Source organism: Onychomys torridus, chromosome X (assembly GCF_903995425.1).
Source record: "Onychomys torridus chromosome X, mOncTor1.1, whole genome shotgun sequence".
NCBI classification, from domain to species: domain Eukaryota; kingdom Metazoa; phylum Chordata; class Mammalia; order Rodentia; family Cricetidae; genus Onychomys; species Onychomys torridus.
In genome coordinates, this window is record NC_050466.1 from 119298480 (window position 1) to 119321150 (window position 22671).

At 43.5% G+C, this 22671-nt stretch overlaps 2 protein-coding genes across 17 annotated transcripts in view; one reads left to right on the forward strand and one right to left on the reverse strand.

The window, feature by feature from the left end:
* Window positions 1–6685: 6685 nt before the first annotated feature.
* The window catches only part of Slc25a53 (solute carrier family 25 member 53), a 98065-nt gene continuing 82079 nt past the window's right edge, over window positions 6686–22671 (reverse strand). For 11 of the 15 annotated variants that reach the window (XM_036175011.1, XM_036175012.1, XM_036175010.1 and 8 more), the window contains one exon: window positions 6686–9158. In XM_036175011.1, the coding sequence (XP_036030904.1) occupies window positions 8189–9127 (939 nt within the window). In that variant the 5' untranslated portion in view covers window positions 9128–9158 and the 3' untranslated portion in view covers window positions 6686–8188. Of the gene's footprint in view, window positions 9159–14890; window positions 15169–16466; window positions 16582–16606; window positions 16912–18241; window positions 18344–22671 lie in introns of those variants that run through there. The other 4 variants (XM_036175019.1, XM_036175015.1, XM_036175018.1 and 1 more) reach the window with 4 other exon arrangements.
* Window positions 18441–21593, forward strand: Zcchc18 (zinc finger CCHC-type containing 18). Of its 2 annotated transcripts, XM_036175002.1 has the most exons (4): window positions 18441–18690; window positions 19020–19071; window positions 19241–19380; window positions 19787–21593. In XM_036175002.1, exon 4 carries the CDS (start codon window positions 19900–19902, stop codon window positions 21076–21078), a length of 1179 nt encoding a protein of 392 aa, XP_036030895.1. In that variant the 5' UTR covers window positions 18441–18690; window positions 19020–19071; window positions 19241–19380; window positions 19787–19899; the 3' UTR covers window positions 21079–21593. The 2 variants fall into 2 exon arrangements, with proteins under 2 accessions (XP_036030895.1, XP_036030896.1); XM_036175003.1 differs by lacking the exon at window positions 19020–19071.

Genomic DNA, 22671 nt, shown 5'->3' on the forward strand with positions numbered 1-22671 from the left:
TTTCAGAATTACCAATACTGTCCTGTAATGAAACCCATTGGTTTATTTTATTTTATTTTTTCATTCTCTCCTTTGTTTTTTTCTTTTGGTGCGAAGCAGAGAATGTGGCCGCATTGAGAGGAGGAAGGATTAAAGGAGTTGGCTTGTATCAAGTTGACATAAAACTAGCCAAGACAGTGAGCTTTAGGAGGGAAAATTGGAATTTCACTGCCCTGGTTAAGGTGTAAATCTGCCCATAATTATCACAGCCTCTTCCTCACAAGGTGGCCCTAAAATGTCCTCATTGCTTCCATGGAGAGGGGGAAGATTGTTATCTTTAGTTACTGTTCTATTGCCATGAAGAGACACTGTAACCAAGGCAACTTATAAAAGAAAGTGTTTAATTAGGAGCTTGCTTACAGTTGACTCCATGACCATTGTAATGGACAGCATGGCAGCAGGAAGACAGGTATGCTGTGGGAGAAGTTGGTGAGAGCTTACATCTGATCCACAAGCAGGAGGCAGGGAGAGGGAGACTGGGCCTGGCATGGAAATTTGACATCTCAAAGCCCACCCTGACTGATACACCTCCTCTAGTAAGGCAATGCCTCTTCCAACAAGGTCACAGCATTAATCCTTCCTAAACTGTTCCACCCATGGAGAAACAAACATTTAAACATGAGCCTCTGAGGGTCATTCTCATTCACACCAGCACAGTCCTCGGATATCCTCGGGTGTCCTCAGGTGATGCTTACTTCTTCTCAGGTGCACCATGGATAATTTCTGGCTTCAGGGTGGTTTGTCATGGGTGCTTATGTTCTTCTGGAAATCCAAAGTGACTCAAGAGGAAAGGCTAATGACAAATCATTTATTTCTGTGCCTTCAGGGCGTAAAGGAGGCAGATATACCAAATGAAGGCAGAGGTATTGGGCTTTCATCCAGCTTTTAGTTCCCTCATGGGACTAAGAAAGAAGTCAATGCTTGTTTATCACAACTGCACCAGTGCACTGTTAGGCAAAGCACTGCAGGGGTGTCTGCAGTGGTTCACACCTCGAATCTCAGTGTGCAGGAGGCTGAAATAAGTGGATGATGAGTTCCAAACCAGCTTGGGCTATACAGGGAGACCTTAGATGTCTGACTTGCATTCAGTTACAAAACTAAGTTGCGTTCCAGACTGGTGGGTGTGTCAGTTAGCTCATGTTTTGAAAAAGTAACCTCCTCTTTACTGTAGCTGTATACATCTTATCTTATATAGGTTGATGAGAGCTGTAGTCCACTGCATCCAAAAGAGGTAAATGGCCAAAGTTCCCATGCTGATTAATGTGACTTATTATGTCACATTTTTTGCTTTGATTACTTCTTTTTCTGTGGCAAATACGTATTTTTTTCTTGAAACGAAAGAGAAATGCTTTATTTGTAAGAAACATAATTCTTTCATGAATATGTCTTTTGTTGTCAATAATTTGTAAAACCATAAGCAACTCGGGCTGGGGGGCTGTCTCACTGGGTAAAGTTCTTTCTGTGCAGACATGATGAACTGAGTTTGGATTCCTAGCGCCATGTGGAAGGGGAGGAAGGGGAGGGGGGTAAATGGGAAGCAAGGGGTGGGGGCAGGAGGAGAGGAGGGAGGGGAAACTGCGGTCGGTATGTAAAATAAGTGAAAAAGTGTTATTTAAATAAAATAAAATTTAAACAAAGAGAAACATTTAAAAAGGCCAGCTGGGGCAATCCACAACAGTAATAGCAGTGCTGGTAGCAGAGACAGGACAATCCTGAAAGTCTGTTAAGAAAGCTGCCAGTCTGTTCAAATTGGAGACTTTCTAGGTTTAGTGAGAGATCCTGTCCCACAAAGTAAGGTGGGGATCAACAAGGAACATTCAACCTTAACCACCCCCCCCCCCGCCGCCGCCCCATGCACACACCAGAGAGAGGGTAGAGGAGAGGAAAAACATAAGCAACTAATAAAACTGAAGCATTTCTGAAATTGGGAGGAAGGGGCTAAGTGTTAGCTCAGGAAGTACTTGCTGGACAAGCGTGAGGACCTGAGTTCAGTTCCCAAAGGCCACATATAATAAAGCCAGTTACAGTGACACACACCTTTCATCTTGGCACCAGGCAGGCTGATCCCTCAAGCTCACTGGCCAGCCAGGCAGCCTAGGCTACTTGATAAGTGCTTAGCCAACATGAGACCTTGTCTTAGAAACAAAAACAAGGTGGATGGCGTGTGTTGTCCCCTGGCATCCACACATGTACATTGCCTATGCATTCATGAACACATGCACACGCATGCAGATATATTTTAATAAGTATGTTGTACACACACACACACACACACACACACACACACACACATATATATATATATAACTAAATGACATGAAACTTTGAGAAACATTAAAATTAGATTCTCAAACGTGTTCACACTAAAATAGTAGTTTCTTTGTCATGGTGTTGAAGGTTGACAGAGGGTCCTTGAGTGCTGGATGATAGATATTTACCACAGAACTGTAGCGATAGCCCTTAAATATAGCTAATTGTGCTAAAACAAAAGTTTCAGCATCTTTTGGAGAAAATGAAATCTCTGTGCTTGTTTTTGTAGACAGAACAGTTACGCTCTGGAGGAAGAAGAATGTGGGAAGACTTCCTTTTAAGGCTGCAGTAATGACACAGGGGCAGATGGCGCAAACTCAGACATGGAAAACGGGGACAGAACAGCAAGACTGTAAGTTGTTGGAAGAATATACAAATGCTTCATTTCGGTTTGGTTTGGTTTGGTTTTTTGAGACAGGGTTTTTTTGTGAAACAGTCCTGACTGTCCTGGAACTCACTTTGTAGACCAGGCTGGCTTTGAACTCACAGAGATCTGTCTGCCTCTGCCTCCCAAGTGCTGGCATTAAAGGCATGTGCCACCACCACCTGGCTCAAATGCTTCATATGTGATAGGATTTCATCATAAATGAGTATGGAGAGAAAGGCGTTTTTAACACATATTAGGATACCTGTGTATTTATCAAGAAAATGTGAAAACGGACCTCTAGCTTCATAGTGTTTCCATGCTAGACCTTGAACATGCTAGGAAAGCACTCTATCTCCAGCCAGTGTCCTTACATTTTACACGAAATAATTCCAAGTATATTGGAGAAATAAATGTAAAAGGGAAAACTAAGAATAGATATTCAAAGAAAGATTTCTTTGGGGAAACACACAAATCACTGCAGAAAGAACAGACTAACAATGTGACATATTATAGTTATCAAAAGAAAACATAAAGGCAATGACAAAGTGGGCAAGTGAGGAAGATTATGTCTTTTCCGTACATAACAGACAGAAGACTGAAGATAGAAGAAATAACCCATTAATAAAATTGAAAAAGTGACAACTCCAAGAAGAGAAACTGTCAAAATTCTTGAATAAATGATTCACCAAAGAATAAATCCTAATGTCCACGAGGCATTTGAAAATATGCTCAACAGTATTAATAATCGCAAGTGTCAAAGCAGGAGACTTCATTTAACCTCCACTGGGTTGGAAAAATAATGTCAGGTAATACCAAAAATTGGCCTGCAGGTGGCGCAACAGAAACTGTTAAGCAAGGATTTACTGTAAGGGTGGAAATTCGTGCAGGATGTTAGAAAATGTTAGGCAGCATTCAGTTAAACTGAAAGTGTGCATACACAAACCAGTAATCCCATTCTTAGAAAAATATCCCAGAGACACCTGTGTTTATGTACGCACATTGTAATTCTTTATGGCTGAATCATATTTTGTAAATTTTTGCCTATTTTAGCCCATTTGTATGTTGCTGTTAAATTCTAAATTTAATGAATCTTTAAACCCATATTTATTAACTCCTTATGTTGTTGATCTCAAGCCCTAAAAGTAATTTTCCAAATATCATAAAAATGGCTAGATTATCATCACAAAATGCAATATTAATGTTGACATTTAAATTCACAACCCAATAATCACAGCCTTAAATTTTTACTGAAAAGATTTAAGTGGGAAGAAATTGGTAGATCTATGTAATTTTACAACATTGCCTAGGTTTTTACATGAACCATTGTTTTAAAGCACGTAAGTTATGCCACACTTTGGTTGTAAATCTTCATTTATAATTCATAGCTTCAAACTTCAATATACACATTTAAAACTCAAGTATGCATAAGGTGATTAGAGTAAATTTAAACAATTACCACAAATTAGTCTTAAAACATGCCATGTGAGTTGTCACTTTATAATATTTTGTGATCAGGATTGGGGCTGTAGCTCAGTTAAAGTGCTTGCTAAGCATACACAAGGCTCTGGGATTTATCTCCAGCACCACATAAATGGGACATGGTGGTGCACACCTGCAACCTGGAACTTGGAAGATAGAGGCAGGAAGATCAGAAGTTTAAGGTTGTCCTTCTCAATAAAAGGAGTTCAAGGTTGGCCTGGGCTAGAGATCCTGGGTCAAAAATTATTTGGCAAGAGCTGCATTTTTATGCATTTATTTATTTTGGGGTTCTGGGGATATCCTTTAGGATGCTAGGTAAGGGCTCTACCCCTCAACTATAGCTCTATAGAATAATCATAGAGATAAAAGATGGTCTTCTTAAAAGAACTTGAATGTATGAATATCATATCTAGAAACATTGAAAATGAATTATGGTCCAGGCAATATGGTGTAGTCCTTTAATCCCAGCACTTGGGAAGCAGAGGCAGGCAGACCTCTGAGTTCGAGGCCAGCCTGATCTATAGAGCAAGTTCCAGGACAGCCAGGGCTACAGAGAGAAGCGCTATCCAAATAAACAAACAAACAAAAAAAGTAAATGTATGCAATTCTCAGTCTAGGAAAAATATTTCTCTGTGTATAGACAGAATGCACGCTCATATAATAGAGCAAATGGGATAAAATGTTAATAGGTTGACCTGAGTAAAGGGTGTATAGATGTCCTTTAACCATTATTAATGAAAATTATCTATAAGCTCAAATTTATTTCTAATAAGTTATTAGAGAGAAGAAAAGGATACAGATTGACACAGTGACATTGGCAAATCCACAGTGTACTTGGAGATAAATGCATCTTTTGGATAAAAATATGAGGAAATGGTGCTCATTATTGCTCTTCAGCTAGTTACACATCTTTGTAAACAAGATTTTCTCCTGGAAGTTAGACATAAGCATAACTAGCTGCTATTTTAATTGTCCTTTCTTTGTCTAAGTATGTATTGTATTATACTTCTTTGAGTGGACAAGCATTGACATCCATCAGTATCCATGGGGATTTGGTTTCCAGTACTCTCTGTGAATATCAAAACCAGTCACTGCTGAAGTCCTATATTTTCAAAAATTGTGTAATTCTATTTGCATGAAACTTCCCAACTAATACATTTTATCGTTTTATTTTTATTTGGGTTCATTTTTTTATTTTGTGGAGAAGGAAGAGGACTTGTCACAACCTTATGCAGCCCAGAATGTCCTGGAACTGTGTAGCCTACGGTTCCCTCAAACTCCTTATCTTCCCACCCCCACAACCCTAGTAAGGATTACAGATATGTGCCACCATGTCCTGCTCTATCCCATGTATTTTAAGTCATTTCTAGTTAATTTCTAGTATCTAATACAGGTTAAGTGTTCTGTAAATGATTGTTAAACTGTGTTGTTTGAATGAATAACAAGGCAAAAAGTTGTACATGTTCAATACATATGTTGTGGGATGTCTTTCTATATGCTGTGAATATGTATTGCTCTGATTGGTTGATAAATAAAGCTGTTTGGCCTATGGCAAGTCAGGTTATAGCTAGGTGGGAAATTTAAGAGATAGACAGGAAGAAGAAAGGCAGAGAGGCAGAAGAAACACCAGCACCACCAGGAGAAGCAAGATGTGAAAATACCAGTAAGCCATGGCCATGTGGCAACTTATAGATAAACAGAAATGGCTTAAGTTATAAGAGCTAGCTAGTGAGAAGCCTGCCATAGGCCATACAAGTTGATAATTAATATTAAATCTCTGAATGATTATTTTGTAAGCAGCTGCAGGACCTCAGTGCTGGGCGGGGCAGGACTAAACCTTCCGGCTACATATGTAATTCCCCCAAATATTTTTGGCCAAAATTATTAAATCCAAAGATGCAGAATCTGTAGGTAAGAAAGTCTAACAACATTGTCCCAGCCCACTCACATCTACTGTGTGGAAGTTCATCTATGACACTTCAGGAAGTCCACTTTCTATTGACCTTCTTGGCAAAGACTAGCATTCTTATAGCCCAACAATCCTTTTTTTTTTTTTTTTTTTTGGTTTTTCGAGACAGGGTTTCTCTGTGTAGCTTTGTGCCTTTCCTGGAACTCACTTGGTAGACCAGGCTGGCCTCGAACTCACAGAGATCTGCCTGCCTCTGCCTCCCGAGTGCTGGGATTGAAGGCGTGCGCCACCACGGCCTGGCTCAGTCCTGTCTTTAATGCCTGTAGTATTCTGATGAATTCTGATCTCTAGACATGTTGGTCATTATAAAGGACTTTGGTTCAGTGAGGAGGTGCAGGTTGAGGAATTTATCATGATATCATGTACAAAGCAAGAACTGCAACACATGCCATCTTGGAAATACTAAAAATTCTAGAGATAAAAGAGATAGGACAGCTATGCAATGTGATTCTGCTTGTGAAAATTTTAGTGCTAATGTTATAGTAGCTAGCATGTTGTAAATAACACAAACTCACCAAATATTCTGGTTGAACATAATTTTATTATTATTGTTACTGTTATCATTGGCATCATCATTAGCACAAAACTAAATCCACTATTAAAAGAAAACAAACACATCCCAAAGGCATGTGTCTTGTTGACGATGAGTCAGTAACATTATCTTCATGTAATAGGGATAGCACCCTGAGGATATAGACCATATCACAGCTTGATGATCAATTCAATAATTCACCAACTTTATTGAGCACCTAGGCACAATGGAGGATTTAAAAATGCATATAAGAATCCCTGCTTTCAAGAAGTTTACAGTCTAGTAGGAGGTATTGAAGAACAGCAAGAACATAGGACCACATGGGATCAGTGACATAATGGAATCAGTGCATGTTGACGAACTGTTGGAAGGGGGTATCACAAAACTTATGTCACATTCAGGTGGGAGAATATAGAGAAGGGGCTCCATACAGACAGTAGCAATGGAGCTGGACTTTTGGAAATTGGAGGCCTTTTAGTGTGTGGGGAGGGCAGTTCCTGTAGCGAGACAGTGTGGGCCAGAGTATGGCCATGGGTGAGATCTTGGAATGTCTGGGGAGAGAAAAGCAACGCATTTGGCTAGCCTATGCAGTCCATGCATATGGTGTAATAATATGCAGAAAGTTATATGGGGTCCATATTGGCAATGGCTCTGAATGACAGGCTAAGATCATTAGGCTGTGGTTACTATATAGTTGTCCACATCAACAAAATTAGCAGTTAATTGTGAAGAGATACGGTCATGTTAGTTCCGGGTCTCTTATGGAAACTTAAATGGTTTGTAGGGAACATAATCACTTTACTATCTAAAAAAAAAAAAAAATAGTCCTAACAGATAACAACAAACCACCTACAGTAATATTTTTCTCTATTTGGCATGTGATTAAATTAATTCAATCTCTTACTTCAAAGCCTTTATTCGTTCTATCCAGGCACCAAATCTCCTCAATCCCATCTCCAGCATCATCATCAGTTTTTGTGGTACCAGATGGTTGAAGTAAACCTAATCTGGGGTTTGTAATCAGAGCAGGTACCCCCAAAGTGGAACCCCCATCACTTGAAGTAAGAATGGCAGTGAGCAATGTCAGGAAAATATAGTACAAGTTCATCGAAATTGGAGTTCCACTTGGTTTGGTCAGGAGGACACATAGAAAGATCTCAGTACCCGAGTAGGGTCTTCTTTAAAAGCATCCTCTTACTAAAAAAAAAAAAAAAATCCTTAAAGGAATTATATTTAATCTGGGCTACAGCTTATTTAAAGGCTCCAGGTTCTGGGCTACTGAAGCTGAGTATAGACTAGGGAGATGTTCCTTCTTTGACTAAGGAATCTGATAGGCTTTGTCTGTGACTAACAGGTGAAAAGTTAGGAGCTTCTCCCATGCAGCAACAGATTACTGATACTAAGTAACGGTTGTATTAGGGAACCGAGCCAAAGAAATATACTATACACAACCAAGAGTGAAGACTTAAAACAAAGATGCCATGGTCACACTTCATTTAGTCAGTCTTTCATCTCTTTTTTCATCTTTCTTGGTGTGAGCCTTTCTCTGCAAGAAGTCATGGATAGCAGTAGTAAGACCCCAGGTCACACTGGACCTGAGAATAATCAGAGATCCTCCTCTGTATATCAGGAGTATTTTTCGACCTCGAGTGTCCCACACATCTTGTGCAGAGGCCCACAGGCTTGGCATTCTCTGCCAGCCAATATGAGACTGCATATTGGCAACCAGCACAATCAGAGGATACAGAACCAGGCAGGTGATCGTTCCATTGACACTACCAGACACCAAAGCAGGAACCCAATGGGGCAGGCCTTGCCTTGTCAAGACATCCTGGATAGGATCCTTGAAGGAGAAATAGAGAGCACTTCCCAGGCTGTTTCTGACAAGGACTGGCCAGAAACCACGATAATAGCCCAGTGACAGCCGCCCCCAAAGCCCATAAGAATTGAATTCCTTGAGAATGCTGGAGGTGCTGGGGAAGCAAGCCTGCTTGCGAGCATCCTGAAGCACATTTTGTACCCTTTCAAAGGGGCTGAGTGCCACAGCTTCTACCACACCAGACATGAGCCCTGCAGTCCAGCGCTGTCCCAGGGAGTGTGGCCCCACAGGGGAGAGTAAGCACAACAGACTATCATAAGTGCCGAACAACAGAGTCCCTTGCAGGGTCTTGGAGAGAAGAGGGGGGTAGATGCCCCGGTAGAAGTGCTGAGGGCCTTCATGCCAAAGCTGTCTCACAGCCTCTGACACTGCCATAGCATGGATCTGCTGCCGGAACACAACCTTATAGATAGGAAAGGTGAGAAAAGTAGACATAAAGTTGGAGATGGCCCCCAGGGTGTAGGCCTGTGAGTGCCAGATTTTCTTTCCTGGAACTTCTGCTCGTGTCCTGTGTTGAAGCTCCTTCCCAGCAGACTTGTCCTGCTCCTCCATGCTGAGGACAACTGGATGCAGATGGAAGAAACTAGCAAAAGGAGACAAGAAGTTAGGCTGACTATTTTCCATGTCTTCACAAGTGTTTTCCTGGTGTGGTCTGACACAGCACCATGAGAAACTCACATGTCAGGAAACACTTTTGAAAGTTCCTAAGAACAGACATGCCATTAGGAAATTAATAATTCATCAACCTAAATCAAAAGTTTACTTGATTTCCCTTGACAGTCACCGCTGTGGTATTTGGTGACACAGTAAAATTCAAACATTCAGAAAATTATGACTGAAAATCATAGAAAGGGGGAAAGAGGGCTTAAAAACCCATTGCATTCTATTCTTTCCACAAAACTTTGCATTTTAAAAATGCACATTTGTGGGCTGGAGAGATGGCTCAGAGGTTAAGAGCACCGACTATTCTTTCAGAGGTTCTGAGTTTAATTTCCAGCACCCACATGGTGGCTCACAACCATCTGTAATGGTATCTGGCACCTTCTTCTGTGTACATAATAAATAAATAAATCTTAAAAAATAAAACAAAAAACCAACACACCAATCAGCCTGGCAGTGGTGGTGCATGCCTTCAATTCCAGCACTCAGGAGGCAGAGCCAGGTGGATCTTTGTGAGTTCAAGGCCAGCCTGGTCTACAGAGCGAGATCCAGGAAAGGCACAAAGCTACACAGAGAAACCCTGTCTCAAAAAAACCAAAAAACCAAAAAAAAACCAAAAAACAAAAAAACAAAACAAAAAAACCAAAACCAAAAAAACAAACAAACAAACAAACAAACCACCAATCAACATAAAATACAAATAAATAAATTTGGGGTTGGGGATTTAGTTCAGTGGCAGAATGCTTGCCTAGCAAGTGCAAGGCCCTGGGTTTGGTCCTCAGCTCCAGAAAAGAAAAAAAGAAAGAAAAAAATGTGCATTTGTGCTTGCATGCGTGCCTGGGCATGCGCACCCAAGAGGCCAGAAAAGGCCACTGGAACTCCTGGAGTTACAGCCAGCTTGAGTCACCTGACATGGGGCTAGGAACTGAATCTTGGCCTTCTGCTGAGCTGTCTGTTGCTCCATCCCCAAACTTTGCTCTTTGTTACCTACTAGATAAGTAAGTTTTTTCTCTCTTTCCGAATCTACTGTGTGCTGTGCTCCAGGTTGAACCCAGGCCTTATGTGTGCAAGGCAAGTGTACAACTGTACAACCAGACTCACAGGCTCCACTCCACAACGTTTTTGGTGTGTGTGTGTGTGTGTGTGTGTGTGTGTGTGTGTGTGTGTGTGTGATATGTTTATGTTAGTGTTCATGTGTATGTGTGTGTGTATGCATGTGTACACTTGTAGAGGCTAGAAATTGATGCTGGCTGTCTTCTACAGGTCTCCAACTTATTTTTTGAAATAGGGTATGTCTCTGAACCTGGATCACACCAATTGGCATTGCCTTCCCAGTGCTAGGATACATGCATGTGCCACCGTGCCTGGCATGTTTATGTGGGTGCTAGGGATCCAAGCTTGGATCCCCACTTTTTCAGAACAAGCCCATTACTGATTCACCTACTGCTCTAAAACCCTGCACAAACTGTCTCATGACAACACCCCACTCCTCCCTGACTGAAGGAAGGAAAGAGCAGCTGCTTCTGGAAGTTCCATGTGACATGGCTCAGTACCTGGCAATTTTCAAACTGTATCTTTTATGTGTATAGCTACATAATACAGCAGGGTTTCTCATTTTGAGCTCTGCTGACATTTGGGGCAAGAGAATTCTTTGTCTTAGTGTCTGTCTTAGCCACTGAAGGATGTTGATCGGTGTTCCTGGCTACTACTCACTGCATACCAGAAGCACCAGTCATGATCCACACATATGATAATCAAAGTAGCATCATCAGGGGATGTAGCTCACTTGAGGGAGTGCTTTCCTACTGTTCATGAAGGCCTGTATTTGATCCCCAAAACTGTACATAATGTTGCAAGTGTGTAACCCATCACTTAGGAAGTAAAGACAGGAGGATGAGAAGTTCAAGGCCATCCTCAACTACTTATCAAGTTCAACCAAGGAAACATAAGACCTCACTTAAGAAATCTTAAGACATGGAGAAGTAGTATTAGAAACAGTTTGGGGGCCAAGACAGAGAAGAAACTTTACAATCAAGAGAGAAACAAGAGCTAGATGCAGTAGTCTGTAGCTGTAGTCAGAGTTACAAGGGAGGATGAGGTAGGGGGATCACACTTGAAACTGAATTTCAAAAGCTAGCTGAGAAACAAGTGAAACCTTGTCAGGAAAGACAGAAACAGGAAAGAAAGCGTGGAGAAGGAAGGAGGGGAGGGAGGGAAGGAAGGGGGTCTATAGCGGAGAGGATAGGTTTGTACATGTCTGAAAAGAGAGAGTGTGCAGCTATGGCAGCTGGCATGTCAGGGAGAGGAAGCACACAGCTGGCCAGGTAGAAACAAGGATGTAGAGAGCTCATGCCGATCAGGATGGAAGGCAGGCAGAACAGGAAGTCTAGTAACAATTGTAGACAGCAAGTTTCACACAGAACCTAGGTCACTGTGGTCTGTGGTTGAGACTCTGCCTATGTTTGTAGGCTCTATGGCCCACTCGATAGGGACATCGGGAGCTCAGGCTGAGGCCCCAGTGAGAAGTAGAGGCCAGCTGCTACATGCAACCTATGCAGGCCTCTCTGGGATGCTGCACTCACAACTTGCCTTCCAGTGCTTCTGCTAGAATCACCTACTTGGCTCTGCTTGGGCCTGGCCTCTGGTCCTGTTTCACCTCCCCTCCCCCCATATCATTTCCACCCCCTTTGCTGAAGCCACACTCATTTCTTGGAGGTGTGGGGGAGTCAACCTTCTTAGCTCTGCCCATTACCACCTCCCTTGCTCCAGCACTTCATGTTATCCAAAAGCCCCAGCCTCCTTAACTTCCAAGAGCAGGAGAGAAGAAGGGCTTGTGTTCCTGGGATCCTTTGGCTGAGAACTTGCCAGAGGCAAAGGTTCAAGGGGCCCATTTATTGCATCCTTCTGGAATAATTCTGGGCTTCTCACACTCACTTCCATATCTCAGGGGCTAGAGTGTGTGTGGGGAGGGGGCGCTAATCCCCTACCTCTTCCTGCCTAGGTCGCTCAGACCGCCACAGCTACAGGAGCCTGGACCATTTCACTGCTCTCCCTTCCACATCTTACCTTGGCCTTAACAAGGGATGAAATAAAGGGTCCGCACATCTTCTAACCCTGAGTTGAATAAAACACCAGTTCCTGCCCTCCTTTTTATAAAGATCTGTTCATCCACTCCATAAGGCAGTCTGACTTAGTAGAAGGAAAACGGTTTGGCACAACCGTATCGGAAAGCCTGGTTCTGTTTTTAACATTTTATATGACTTTAGAAAGTTCATGACCTCTTGGAGCCTCCTTTACTTTACTTATAGAATTATCAGGCAGGGAAAATTGTTCTGTAGTCATCCCCAAAATTGGCTATGTGAGGGTTTTGTTTTGTTTTTTACCTCTGGCTGATAATGAAGCTGAACTTTTGTACCACCTATTCCTCTTACCATTTATGCAAACAGTTTTGAGGGATTGAAAGTGAACAGTAATTTAAAAGCGCCTTACCTTAAATATCTCACACAGCATTGTAGAGATCTAGTTATCTGTATTTTACACAGGAAAGAAAGTTCATATTTTTCTTGTGGATTTTTCTTTGAAGACACTTTGGGGGGCAAACCTAGAACTGAATTCTGCCTCCACCACTTTCTTCTTTTTTTAAATTTATTTATTATGTATATAGTGTTCTGTCTTCAGGCCAGAAGAAGGCACCAGATCTCATTACAGATGGTTGTGAGCCACCATGTGGGTGCTGAGAATTGAACTCAGGACCTCAGGAAGAACAGCCAGTGCTCTTAACTGCTGAGCCATCTCGCCAGCCCCCACCTCCACCACTTTCTTAGCTGTGTGATCTGGGGAAAGGCAGGAATTTCACTGTCTCACATTCTTCTGCTACAAAGTGGTGACAAAAAGGTCTAACAGAGGGCTGCTGTAAAGATTAGTAACATAAAATGCAATAAAGTTGCTGAAAATTATGACTTGGTGACCTTAATTTTCAAAGGTATCAAAAAAGATTATCCCCAACCTCATTATCTGTCTTCACAGAGCTCATGTTCCTGAAGACCAGCTAGAGCCATATGAAGTAGTATGCTCAAACTGTTCCTATGGGAGGCTGGGAAGGTCTTTCTTCTATGAATTCTAAGGCTCAACAGAATCTTCCAGGAGAACCTGGCACCCTAACATTAATTTCAAAGTGTGGGATGAAGAATGGGCTTGGAGCCTGCCTTGACCCTATGATCTGTCTCCTATGTCTACAAACCTAATCAACTGAGCAGATGGCAACTAAGACTTCGCATGCTAGTCTAGTGAAGATGGGTATCATAGATGGGCATCTTAAGACTCAGTCCTACATCTATCTCTTCATTTGGGGGACTTCTCAGCCAGTCCTTTGCTCAGTTGCACATATTGATCACCTTTCAAGTCGTTGTTAAATCACTATGGACTTAAAGATGGATAGAATTTGGTGCCTGTCTTCAAGGACATGGGAGTTTAGTGGGGATAGACAGTTCAGCAATGGACTGAACCACACTAGAAAACAAAATAAAAATAATCAAGAAGAAGAAAGACAAGAACAATTTATTTTGTCCAGCACAGGGAAAACTCAACCGTGGCAAGGATGTGGAGAAAAGACAACCATATAACACTCCTTATGAGTATATAAATTAGCATAGAAACTATGGATATCAGTATGAAGGCTCCTCAAAAAAGTCAAAATAGGGGCTAGAGAGATATCTCAGAGGTTAAGAGCACTGGCTGCTCTTCCAGAGGTCCTGAGTTCAATACCCAGCAACCACATGGTGGCTAACAACCATCTGTAATGGAATCTGGTGCCCTCTTCTGGTGTGCAGGCATACATGCAGACAAAACACTGTCTACATAATAAATCAATGTTTAAAAAAAAGTAAAAATAGATAAAGCCAATGGTTCAGCTATTCCACTCCTGATATATACCTGGAAAAAAATAAAATAGGCCTACAAAAGAGACACCTGAATTGTCAAGTTTATTTCCACACTATCCACAATGATTATTACAGAATCAGTCTAAGTGCTCATTAACAAATGGATAATGGAAATGAGGTACATAGTACAGTGGAGTATTATTCAGCCACAAAGAGTGAAATCCTTCATTTGCAGCAGAATGGAAGGGCCTGGATGCTACCATGCTAAGTGAAATTAGTCAGGAACAGGAAGTCAAATACAGCATGCTCTTTTTATATGTGGAAACTTAAAAATCGTAGATCTGAAAGTAGAAGAGCAATTATTAGGGATTGGGAAGGTAAGAGGGCATAAGAAGGCTGGTTCAATATGATTGATGCAGGCTATATTCATATAAGGCAACATTACACTGACCCCACTCTAATGCTAGAGATCTACAAAAGTCAGGAGTCACTCTCTCCAGAGGAGTTTTTAAGACTTCCCAGCGCACTGAAATATGCAATTAATATGTGTTAATAAAAATGTTCTCAGGAAAAAGTGTGACTTAAATAAGTCACCTCTTGTTAGGTGGAGGAGTGGAAACAAGTGTTTTGGACCGAGGAAGAGATCTAAAGGAGGAAATGAATGTTGACGGGGCAGGGTCTCCTAGAACATCATGTTTAGGCTTTGCATTCACATTCATAGAAGACCTGCCCTGGCTCCCATAGAACTCTGGATGTGTTCCTGCTTGCCACTTACCTGGCTTTGACTAAAGGAGTATGTACTCTGTGAAGACACAACAGCCCATGGTGGTGGTGGTGGAAAACAAAACACTAACAAGAGAACAAACACACAGAACCAGACATAGCGGAGGCTAACAGAAAGGAGTCCTCATGATGGCCACATTTACTTTCCCCACCGATGTATGCTGTAGAGAACAAAACACTGGAGTCAGACAACACTCTGAATTCTGCTCTGCCATTCCTTAGTCTTGTGACCCTGACTAGTTCTCCTCAACTCTCTGAACCTTACTATCATTATTGTTTTATATTTATTATTTTAGGAAGATGTGGTGGCAGCTAAGATCAAATCATGACAAAATTGCTAACACGTTTTAGTGGCTATATTAGGATCTTTATTGTATTAGGATGGTTCCTTTTATCCTTTTTCTTTTTTTTTTTTTTTAAGTCTTAGGGACCAAAATCAGGGTTTTGCTTTATTTTGTTTTATTTTTCACATATTAAGAAAATAATCTTCCACTGAACTGCATATCTAGCTCTGCAGGATGCATTTATGCTTTCCCCCTCAACATGGAAAAGGAAAGTATTCATGGGTTCTAGAGTTTGGCAGCCCTGGGCTAGCATCCCACTGGTTCCACTCCCAAGTAGCATGGCCTTACAGAAGCGACTTCACTCTCTGAAACACTCACTCCTCTCCTTTGAAAAATGGTATACCATGCCTGTGTCAGCAGGGCTGCTGAGAAGTTTATATGAGATAACAGATAGAAAGTTCCTGGCATAGAGGAGGTCTGCTGCCAAAAGTAGCCACTATTATTTCATCTGAAAGCTTTACCTCCTAACCTTCAAGCTTTTAAGGTTCATTTGTCAAAATTGGAAAATGTGGCCTCATTAGAACCATCCTTTGGTGCCCACTCTCGCACATGTGGCCAGAGATAGGAGATGTTCTGTATCCCAATGGACCTTGCTGGTAACTTTGCTCTAAAACGTTCTTGCTTCAACATCTAATCCTATACACAATCCATTCTTTTCATTTTTTTAAAATCCAAACTCTCAGGTCTATCCTTAGTTTCTTGATCCTACCCACCAGGTCCAACATAATATTTACTTTGGTGATGAAGCAAATGGAAACACAGAGCAAGTGTCTGCTGTGGGGTTGTGGTCTAACATCATGGTTCTAGGAAACAGAAGCAAGAGTATGAAGAAAACCGATTAGTTACTCCCAGACCCACTCCTAACTCTCCAAGGTGAGTCACCTGCCTCCTATATGCCTTTACCACTCCCTACTTTCCGTCACCTCTACCCCACTGTTCCATCCCCAAAGGAAGGACTACAATGGATGATTATACTATACAAATGATGCTTCCTTTCAAATTTGGATTGCTTATGACAAGTCTAGTCATTACAGTTGTAAATAAGAGGGCAGTGGTGGCGCACGCCTTTAGTCCCAGCACTCGGGAGGCAGAGCCAGGTGGATCTCTGTGAGTTCGAGGCCAGCCTGGGCTACCAAGTGAGTTCCAGGGAAAAGGTGCAAAGCTACACAGAGAAACCTTGTCTCGAAAAAAAAACAAAACAAAACAAAAAAAGGCAGACAGTACCTTAGCAGGTTGAAGATGAAGCCAACAGAAATTGCAGGATTTCAACCGGTTCCTGTGCTTCCAAGCATCAGGAGTTGATAGTAAACCCTGCCTAGGGGCCTTCTAGCCACCCACCATCTACACAGAGAAGTGGTTGGTACCTGTTGTCTAAGAAGCAGAAGGCAAGGGAAATGGAGCAGGTTTTCTAGCCTCTAGCTTCACGGCCCATTCACTCTGGACAGCCTTGCATGCCGTTTCCATGGAGTTGCTCCTTCTTTAGGGCCAGTGATGCCAAAGCCAGCAAAGGAGAAGTCCCCTGAAGAGCTCACAGAAGGGCAGCCTAGCAACCTATCCTTGAGCCAGGAAATGAAAGAGCTATATCAGCGGCTGAGAGCTGTGGTGTGGGTTAGGTCAAATGGTGTTTTGTTTCTAACACTTCTTCCTCAAGCAGGTGTTGAAAGGGAAGATGTTTTGAAGATTGTAGGGCAGTGTTTCTTAACTGTTTGGGGGCCATGGGCCCATGTGAAAATTCACAGAGTGATGGTATCAGAAAGAAGGGTTCGAATCCTTTGCATGCAGTTTCAAGAAAGATTTGATGTAGGGACTTCTGTTCTGGGATTTTCATACAAATAGGCTATGGACAAACATTTAAGTGGCAGGCCCATTTTTTGATAGCCTTCAGTATGGCGTGGTGTTTAGAACAGTGGTTCCCAGACTCTCTACAACCCAGAATCAATTATAGCAACAGGTAAAATACAAATGACAGTTTTTTCATCCCCAGTCCCAGGAAAGCCAAATCCCCAGAACTGGAGCCCAGGAATGTGAATTTCTAACAAGCCCTCAAAATCATACTGTGATAGCCAGCTGGGCACCCATGCTTTAGTTTGTAGCATGAATTCTGGATTGAAAGCTCTGGCTTCACCCTGTGATTTTAGACAAGTCATCTCTGAGTCTGATTTCCTTTGGGGTCCTAGAAAAACGCTGATATTTTTATAAACAGGTGGTTTAGTTTTGTGTAAAAAAATGTGACCAGAAAACTACCTCAGTTTCCTCTTTGGTATAATGCATATCATGAAGGTTGCCTTCCTCTTCTTTTCCATCTCTTCTCACTCCCCTCCTCAGTACAACTGTCACCTTAGCAAAGCTGCTGAGATAGGCTGTGAATATGTACGTAAGGGTGAAAATGGGCTCTCTGGGCAGACAAGCAGGGCAGAGTGTTGGCATCAACACAGAGGAAAACGCTGCCATCAACAGAACAACAGACCGGGTAGCAAAATCCGACGCTATTAGCTTATTTGGTGCATGATACGGGGACAAGATGCCCAAGCTCATGGTGGCTCAGTTTTCTCATCCGTAAGTTGTAGACAACAGTTCATTAATTTTATATAGCCCTAAACGGGTCCTTTCATCCTCATTTTGGCTTTTGTCCACTAACCCTTAATCTGACACCAGAGAGGGGTTAGAAGCCAGGGCTTGAGTGTGAGCTGTTAATTCTGTACTTCCTACCCATACTGCCTAGGTGCTTACATCCCCCTCTCTGTTAAATGGGCACACTGTGACGTTTTATCACAAGACTGGTGAGAAGAATAAATGAGATGTCCGTGCAAGCGCGCTGGCACACCGAAAGCGCTCGGCAAATGCTACCCTCTTCCCCCTATACAAAGGTGAAGAACTCTCATTGTTCACTTGCTTTCGGTCCCACCTCGTGTTTAAGTCATCGGGTCGCAAAGCAGCGGAGGAGAGCCAAGGCAGAAGGCGATAGGAAGAAGGGAAGAGAGGGGAAGCTGCAAACTCACGAGTGAAATGTAAATGGGCCAGGTCCGTGAGTCCGAGCTGCACTTGACGCCGCGCCCGCTCCCGCGCCAGTCTGCCGCAGCCCCCTCGAGCAGGTTCCCCCCTCTGGCAGGCATTAGCATCCTGGCCCAGGCTTTGCGGGGAGGCCGCCCCCGCGCACCGCTGATTGGCCACGCCACTGCTCTCGTCACGCTCTTTTGTCTCAATGGGCAGAGGCTAAAAGCAGCCGCTGCAGCTCTGCAGGCTGAACTGGAGAGCAGGCGGGGGCAGCAACAGCTGCCTTGGAAACCGCGGCGGCGACTGCGTTATCCCTGGCTGGGCGGCCCAGCTCCATTGGGTAGCCTAGACAGCTCAGTGGCCGAGGCGCCATACTTTCCCTGCAGGGCCTAAGAGACGACACAGCTATTCCTGGCGCCTGGTTATCCATCCGCCGTTCATCTACGAAGTCCAGGTAAAGAAAGGGAGGTGCAACCGCATAAGGTGGAGATGGGAGGATGAAACCTTACCATTTGGGGCTTCAGAACAGGCAATTTCGAGGCAAGGGGGTGAACACCCTAGTAGTCGGGCTACATGGTGGGGGGAGGTGAGCTAAGGGTAGGATTTGCTTTGATGGGAGAGAAGACTCCCCTCCCCCCCCCCCCCCCCCCCCGCGGAAGGTAGCAAAGGGCCGAAGGAAAAATTCACAATTGGTCTGTTCCGAAGTCCCTTTTCTCTCAATTCTTCGGGGATAGATACGGGGGCGGGAGGGTATCCAACGTCTCTTCTTTTTCTCCATGGCAGCCCATCAAAGCCGATTGCAAACTTGAATTCTGTGTGGCTGATTGCAGAACTGGTAGGCCGCTGGTTACCCGAGTGAAGCCTGTTGGGGGAGGGGCGGGCCCTTTGGCTTTTATTCTGTAGGGTTTTTCCTTCTGGCAACAATGGAGTCGCTGAAGGAAGGATGAGACTGCTTCTGACGTCTCAGACCCTCCTTCTTTTCCCTTCCGTTTGCTGTGGCGCAGTCTAACCTAGAGGTTCCGAGCACCCGGATCTGAGAAGCCCGTGGACAGAGATCAACCCTACCCAGAACCAGAACCCACACGGAAAGCACCTGTTGCAGAGGCTGCATTAAATAAAAGTGAAGGCCAGTTTTCGAGCTCTGGTAAGAATCAAAAAAGGGGGAGGGGAGCGTTGTGACCTAATAGCTTTTAAGGCCTTACTCATTAACATAATTCTGTGAGGCTTACTCTATTGCCCTCTATTTTGAGAGCCTAGTATGGGCTCCAAAAGGCAGCTAGAATTCCAAGCAACAGTTGTTGCCTCTCCTAGAGAACAGGCCGTGAGTAAGGTGGGGTACAGTGAGGAGGGAGTAAATGTATGTGGCTCTGACAAAGGCCTCACTAGGACAGAGAAATCTTATTGCTTCTCAAGGTTGTAAGTGCCAGTTTCCTGCTGAGTAGTTTTAGGGCACTGAGCAAATATACAAGACTGTAGAAAAGGTGATTAGAAGCTTCTTTCCAAGTCCATTGTGGTTTTGAGCTTTTTTTTTTTCTTTCTTTCTTTTACAGTTACTACCCAAACACGAGGGAGATACTGCCCAGGAACGTTGCTGCCGATTGGGCTGGTTTTGTTCACAGAGAGCCCAAGCATCTTGTATTCAGATATCCAATTGTTGTCAGACATGGCTAGCATCCTTGCTCGGATGGGTAACAGCCGAAGGCAGAATTCAGCTTTTCTGCCTTTGGCCCATTCCATGATGAGGGCCCTGGGGAGAAGTCTTGGTCCTTTGATAGCCAACATAGCAGAGAGAAACATGAAGTTGTTCTCTGGGAGGGCAGAGCTGGCCCAGGGGGAAGAAACCTTTGAGAACTGGCTAAGCCAGGTCCATGAGGTCCTTCCAGACTGGCATATGTCTGAGGAGGAAAAGCTCAAACGCCTGATGAGAACCCTTAGGGGCCCTGCTCGGGAGATCATGCGTTTGCTGCAGGCTTCCAATCCCGATCTAAATGTGGCAGATTTTTTGCGAGCAATGAAGTTGGTGTTTGGGGAGTCTGAGAGCAGTGTAACGGCACACGGTAAATTTTTAAACACCCTGCAGGCCCATGGAGAGAAACCGTCCCTATACGTGATCCGTTTAGAGGTGCAGCTGCAAAATGCTATTCAGGCAGGGGTCCTTGCTGAGAGAGATGCAAACAGGATTCGACTTCACCAGCTCCTTGTAGGGGCTGAGCTGAGTAGGGACCTGCGCATCAAGCTTAAGAGTCTTCTCCAAATGCATGCGCATAATGAGCAGGAATGCCTTCCCGACTTCCTGGAGTTAATCAGGATGGTAAGGGAGGAAGAAGAATGGGATAACACTTTGTTTGCTCAGAAGCGGCCCAGAAGATCTGAGTCAGTAATGGAGAGGGCAGCCAGCCCTGTAGTGTTTCAGGGCTCCCTGCCTATAGTGATAGGCGGTGCTGATTGCAATGTAATAGAGATAGATGATTCCCAGGATGACTCAGATGAAGATGTGATCCTGGTGGAGTCTGTCCCTCCACTGTCATCCCCAGGTGCCCCATCCCTCAGAAGCAGAGACTTCATTCAGGATCAGATGCTAGCTATTGACTCCCCCATCAATTTTGATGATGAGTCTCCTTCCACTAGCAGTGGATCTGGGCAAAGGAATAATGGGCCTGGGGATCTGCGTAGAAACAGAAAGCGAAAGTATCCAATCCGCTGTCCGCACTGTGGTGAAGAGGGCCATGCAAAAGAAACCTGTGACAACACCAGCAACAAGGCCCAGGTTTTTGAGAATCTGATAGTCACTCTGCAGGAGCTGACTCATATGGAGAGATCAAAACCCTCTACACCATACTAAGGTGTGAAATTCAGCCCCAGATCAGTGTTTAACCCTCCTCAGAAGCTTATTCTGAAACAAACAGGGATGGGGTGGGCTTCGAAGGAATTACTTCAAAACCAGTTTGCTTGGGGAAGGAAAAGCAGACTTGTATACCACATAATGGGGAGGGCGGCCCCACATCATTCCTTGCTTATTCATCCCTCTGATTGCTTAATGGTTGTGTTTCTCCGTGTGTCTTTCTCTGGTGATTTTAGTCTGTTCACAAAGTAGTCTCTTTTTGAACCTTCCAAGTGAAAAAAAAAGAAAAAAAAGAAAAAAAAAAAGAAAAAGTACATATTACCTGAAATTCTCACCCTGATACAATCATTGTCAGCCCTTTGGTGAATGTCTTACATATTTCCCTGTACCTGTGTGCCTAGATATATATGTATAGATACAAGTGGTCAAATAAGTGCTGTTCTACATGTATTTTTTCATCAAGCAGTATATATTGTGGACTTCTAAATAAATGAATACATACGCATCGAATTTAATGTCATGCATGCTATCTCTTTGGGGAAGATAAAAACTGAGACTAACTAACAGTTGTAGTAGGGTGTTTTACTTAGAGGGAAGATCGGAAACTGACATGAGCTAAGTGTCTCTTCAAAGCCTCCTTGCTCATAGAGCCACCTGCACCAAGTAGTTAATGTCTCAATGGCCTCAAATGTATCTTGTAAAATGTGACCATGGGTCAAAGAGGGGCCATCCCTGTCCATCTGTTTCTGCCTCACCTCTTGGCCAGAGATCAGAGGCTGAAGATGACATCTGATATTTTTTCTTTGAGCATTTTCCTTATGGGTACATTAGTCTTTATACTAAGACTAATGGAGGGTGATTTCATATAAGGCTGACAGGAGAGTGTAATGAATGCTGATCTAAGGAACTGAAGCATTTGTAAAAGATTTATTTTTATTTGAAGTGTAGGACTTTTTGCCTGCATATATTATGAGCCTATAGAGGCCAGAAGAGGGCATCAGATCCCCTGGAACTGGAGTTTCTAAGGGGTAGGTACTAGAACTAAATCTAGGTATTCAAGGGCATAAAGTACCCTTAACTGCTGAGATATCTCTGCAGCCTCAATCTGGATCATTTTACCCCAATATAATAGGGTTTGCACAGGTCCAAGAGAGAGTGTGCAGCTATGGCAGCTGGCATGTCAGGGAGAGGAAGCACACAGCTGGCCAGGTAGAAACAAGGATGTAGAGAGCTCATGCCGATCAGGATGGAAGGCAGGCAGAACAGGAAGTCTAGTAACAATTGTAGACAGCAAGTTTCACATAGAACCTAGGTCACTGTGGTCTGTGGTTGAGACTCTGGCTATGTTTGTAGGCTCTATGGCCCACTCGATAGGGACATCGGGAGCTCAGGCTGAGGCCCCAGTGAGAAGTAGAGGCCAGCTGCTACATGCAACCTATGCAGGCCTCTCTGGGATGCTGCACTCACAACTTGCCTTCCAGTGCTTCTGCTAGAATCACCTACTTGGCTCTGCTTGGGCCTGGCCTCTGGTCCTGTTTCACCTCCCCTCCCCCCATATCATTTCCACCCCCTTTGCTGAAGCCACACTCATTT

Bases quoted from the DNA above. Each gene is read 5' to 3' on its own strand.
- Zcchc18 (XM_036175002.1), top strand. From the start codon at position 19,900: ATGGCTAGCATCCTTGCTCGGATGGGTAACAGCCGAAGGCAGAATTCA.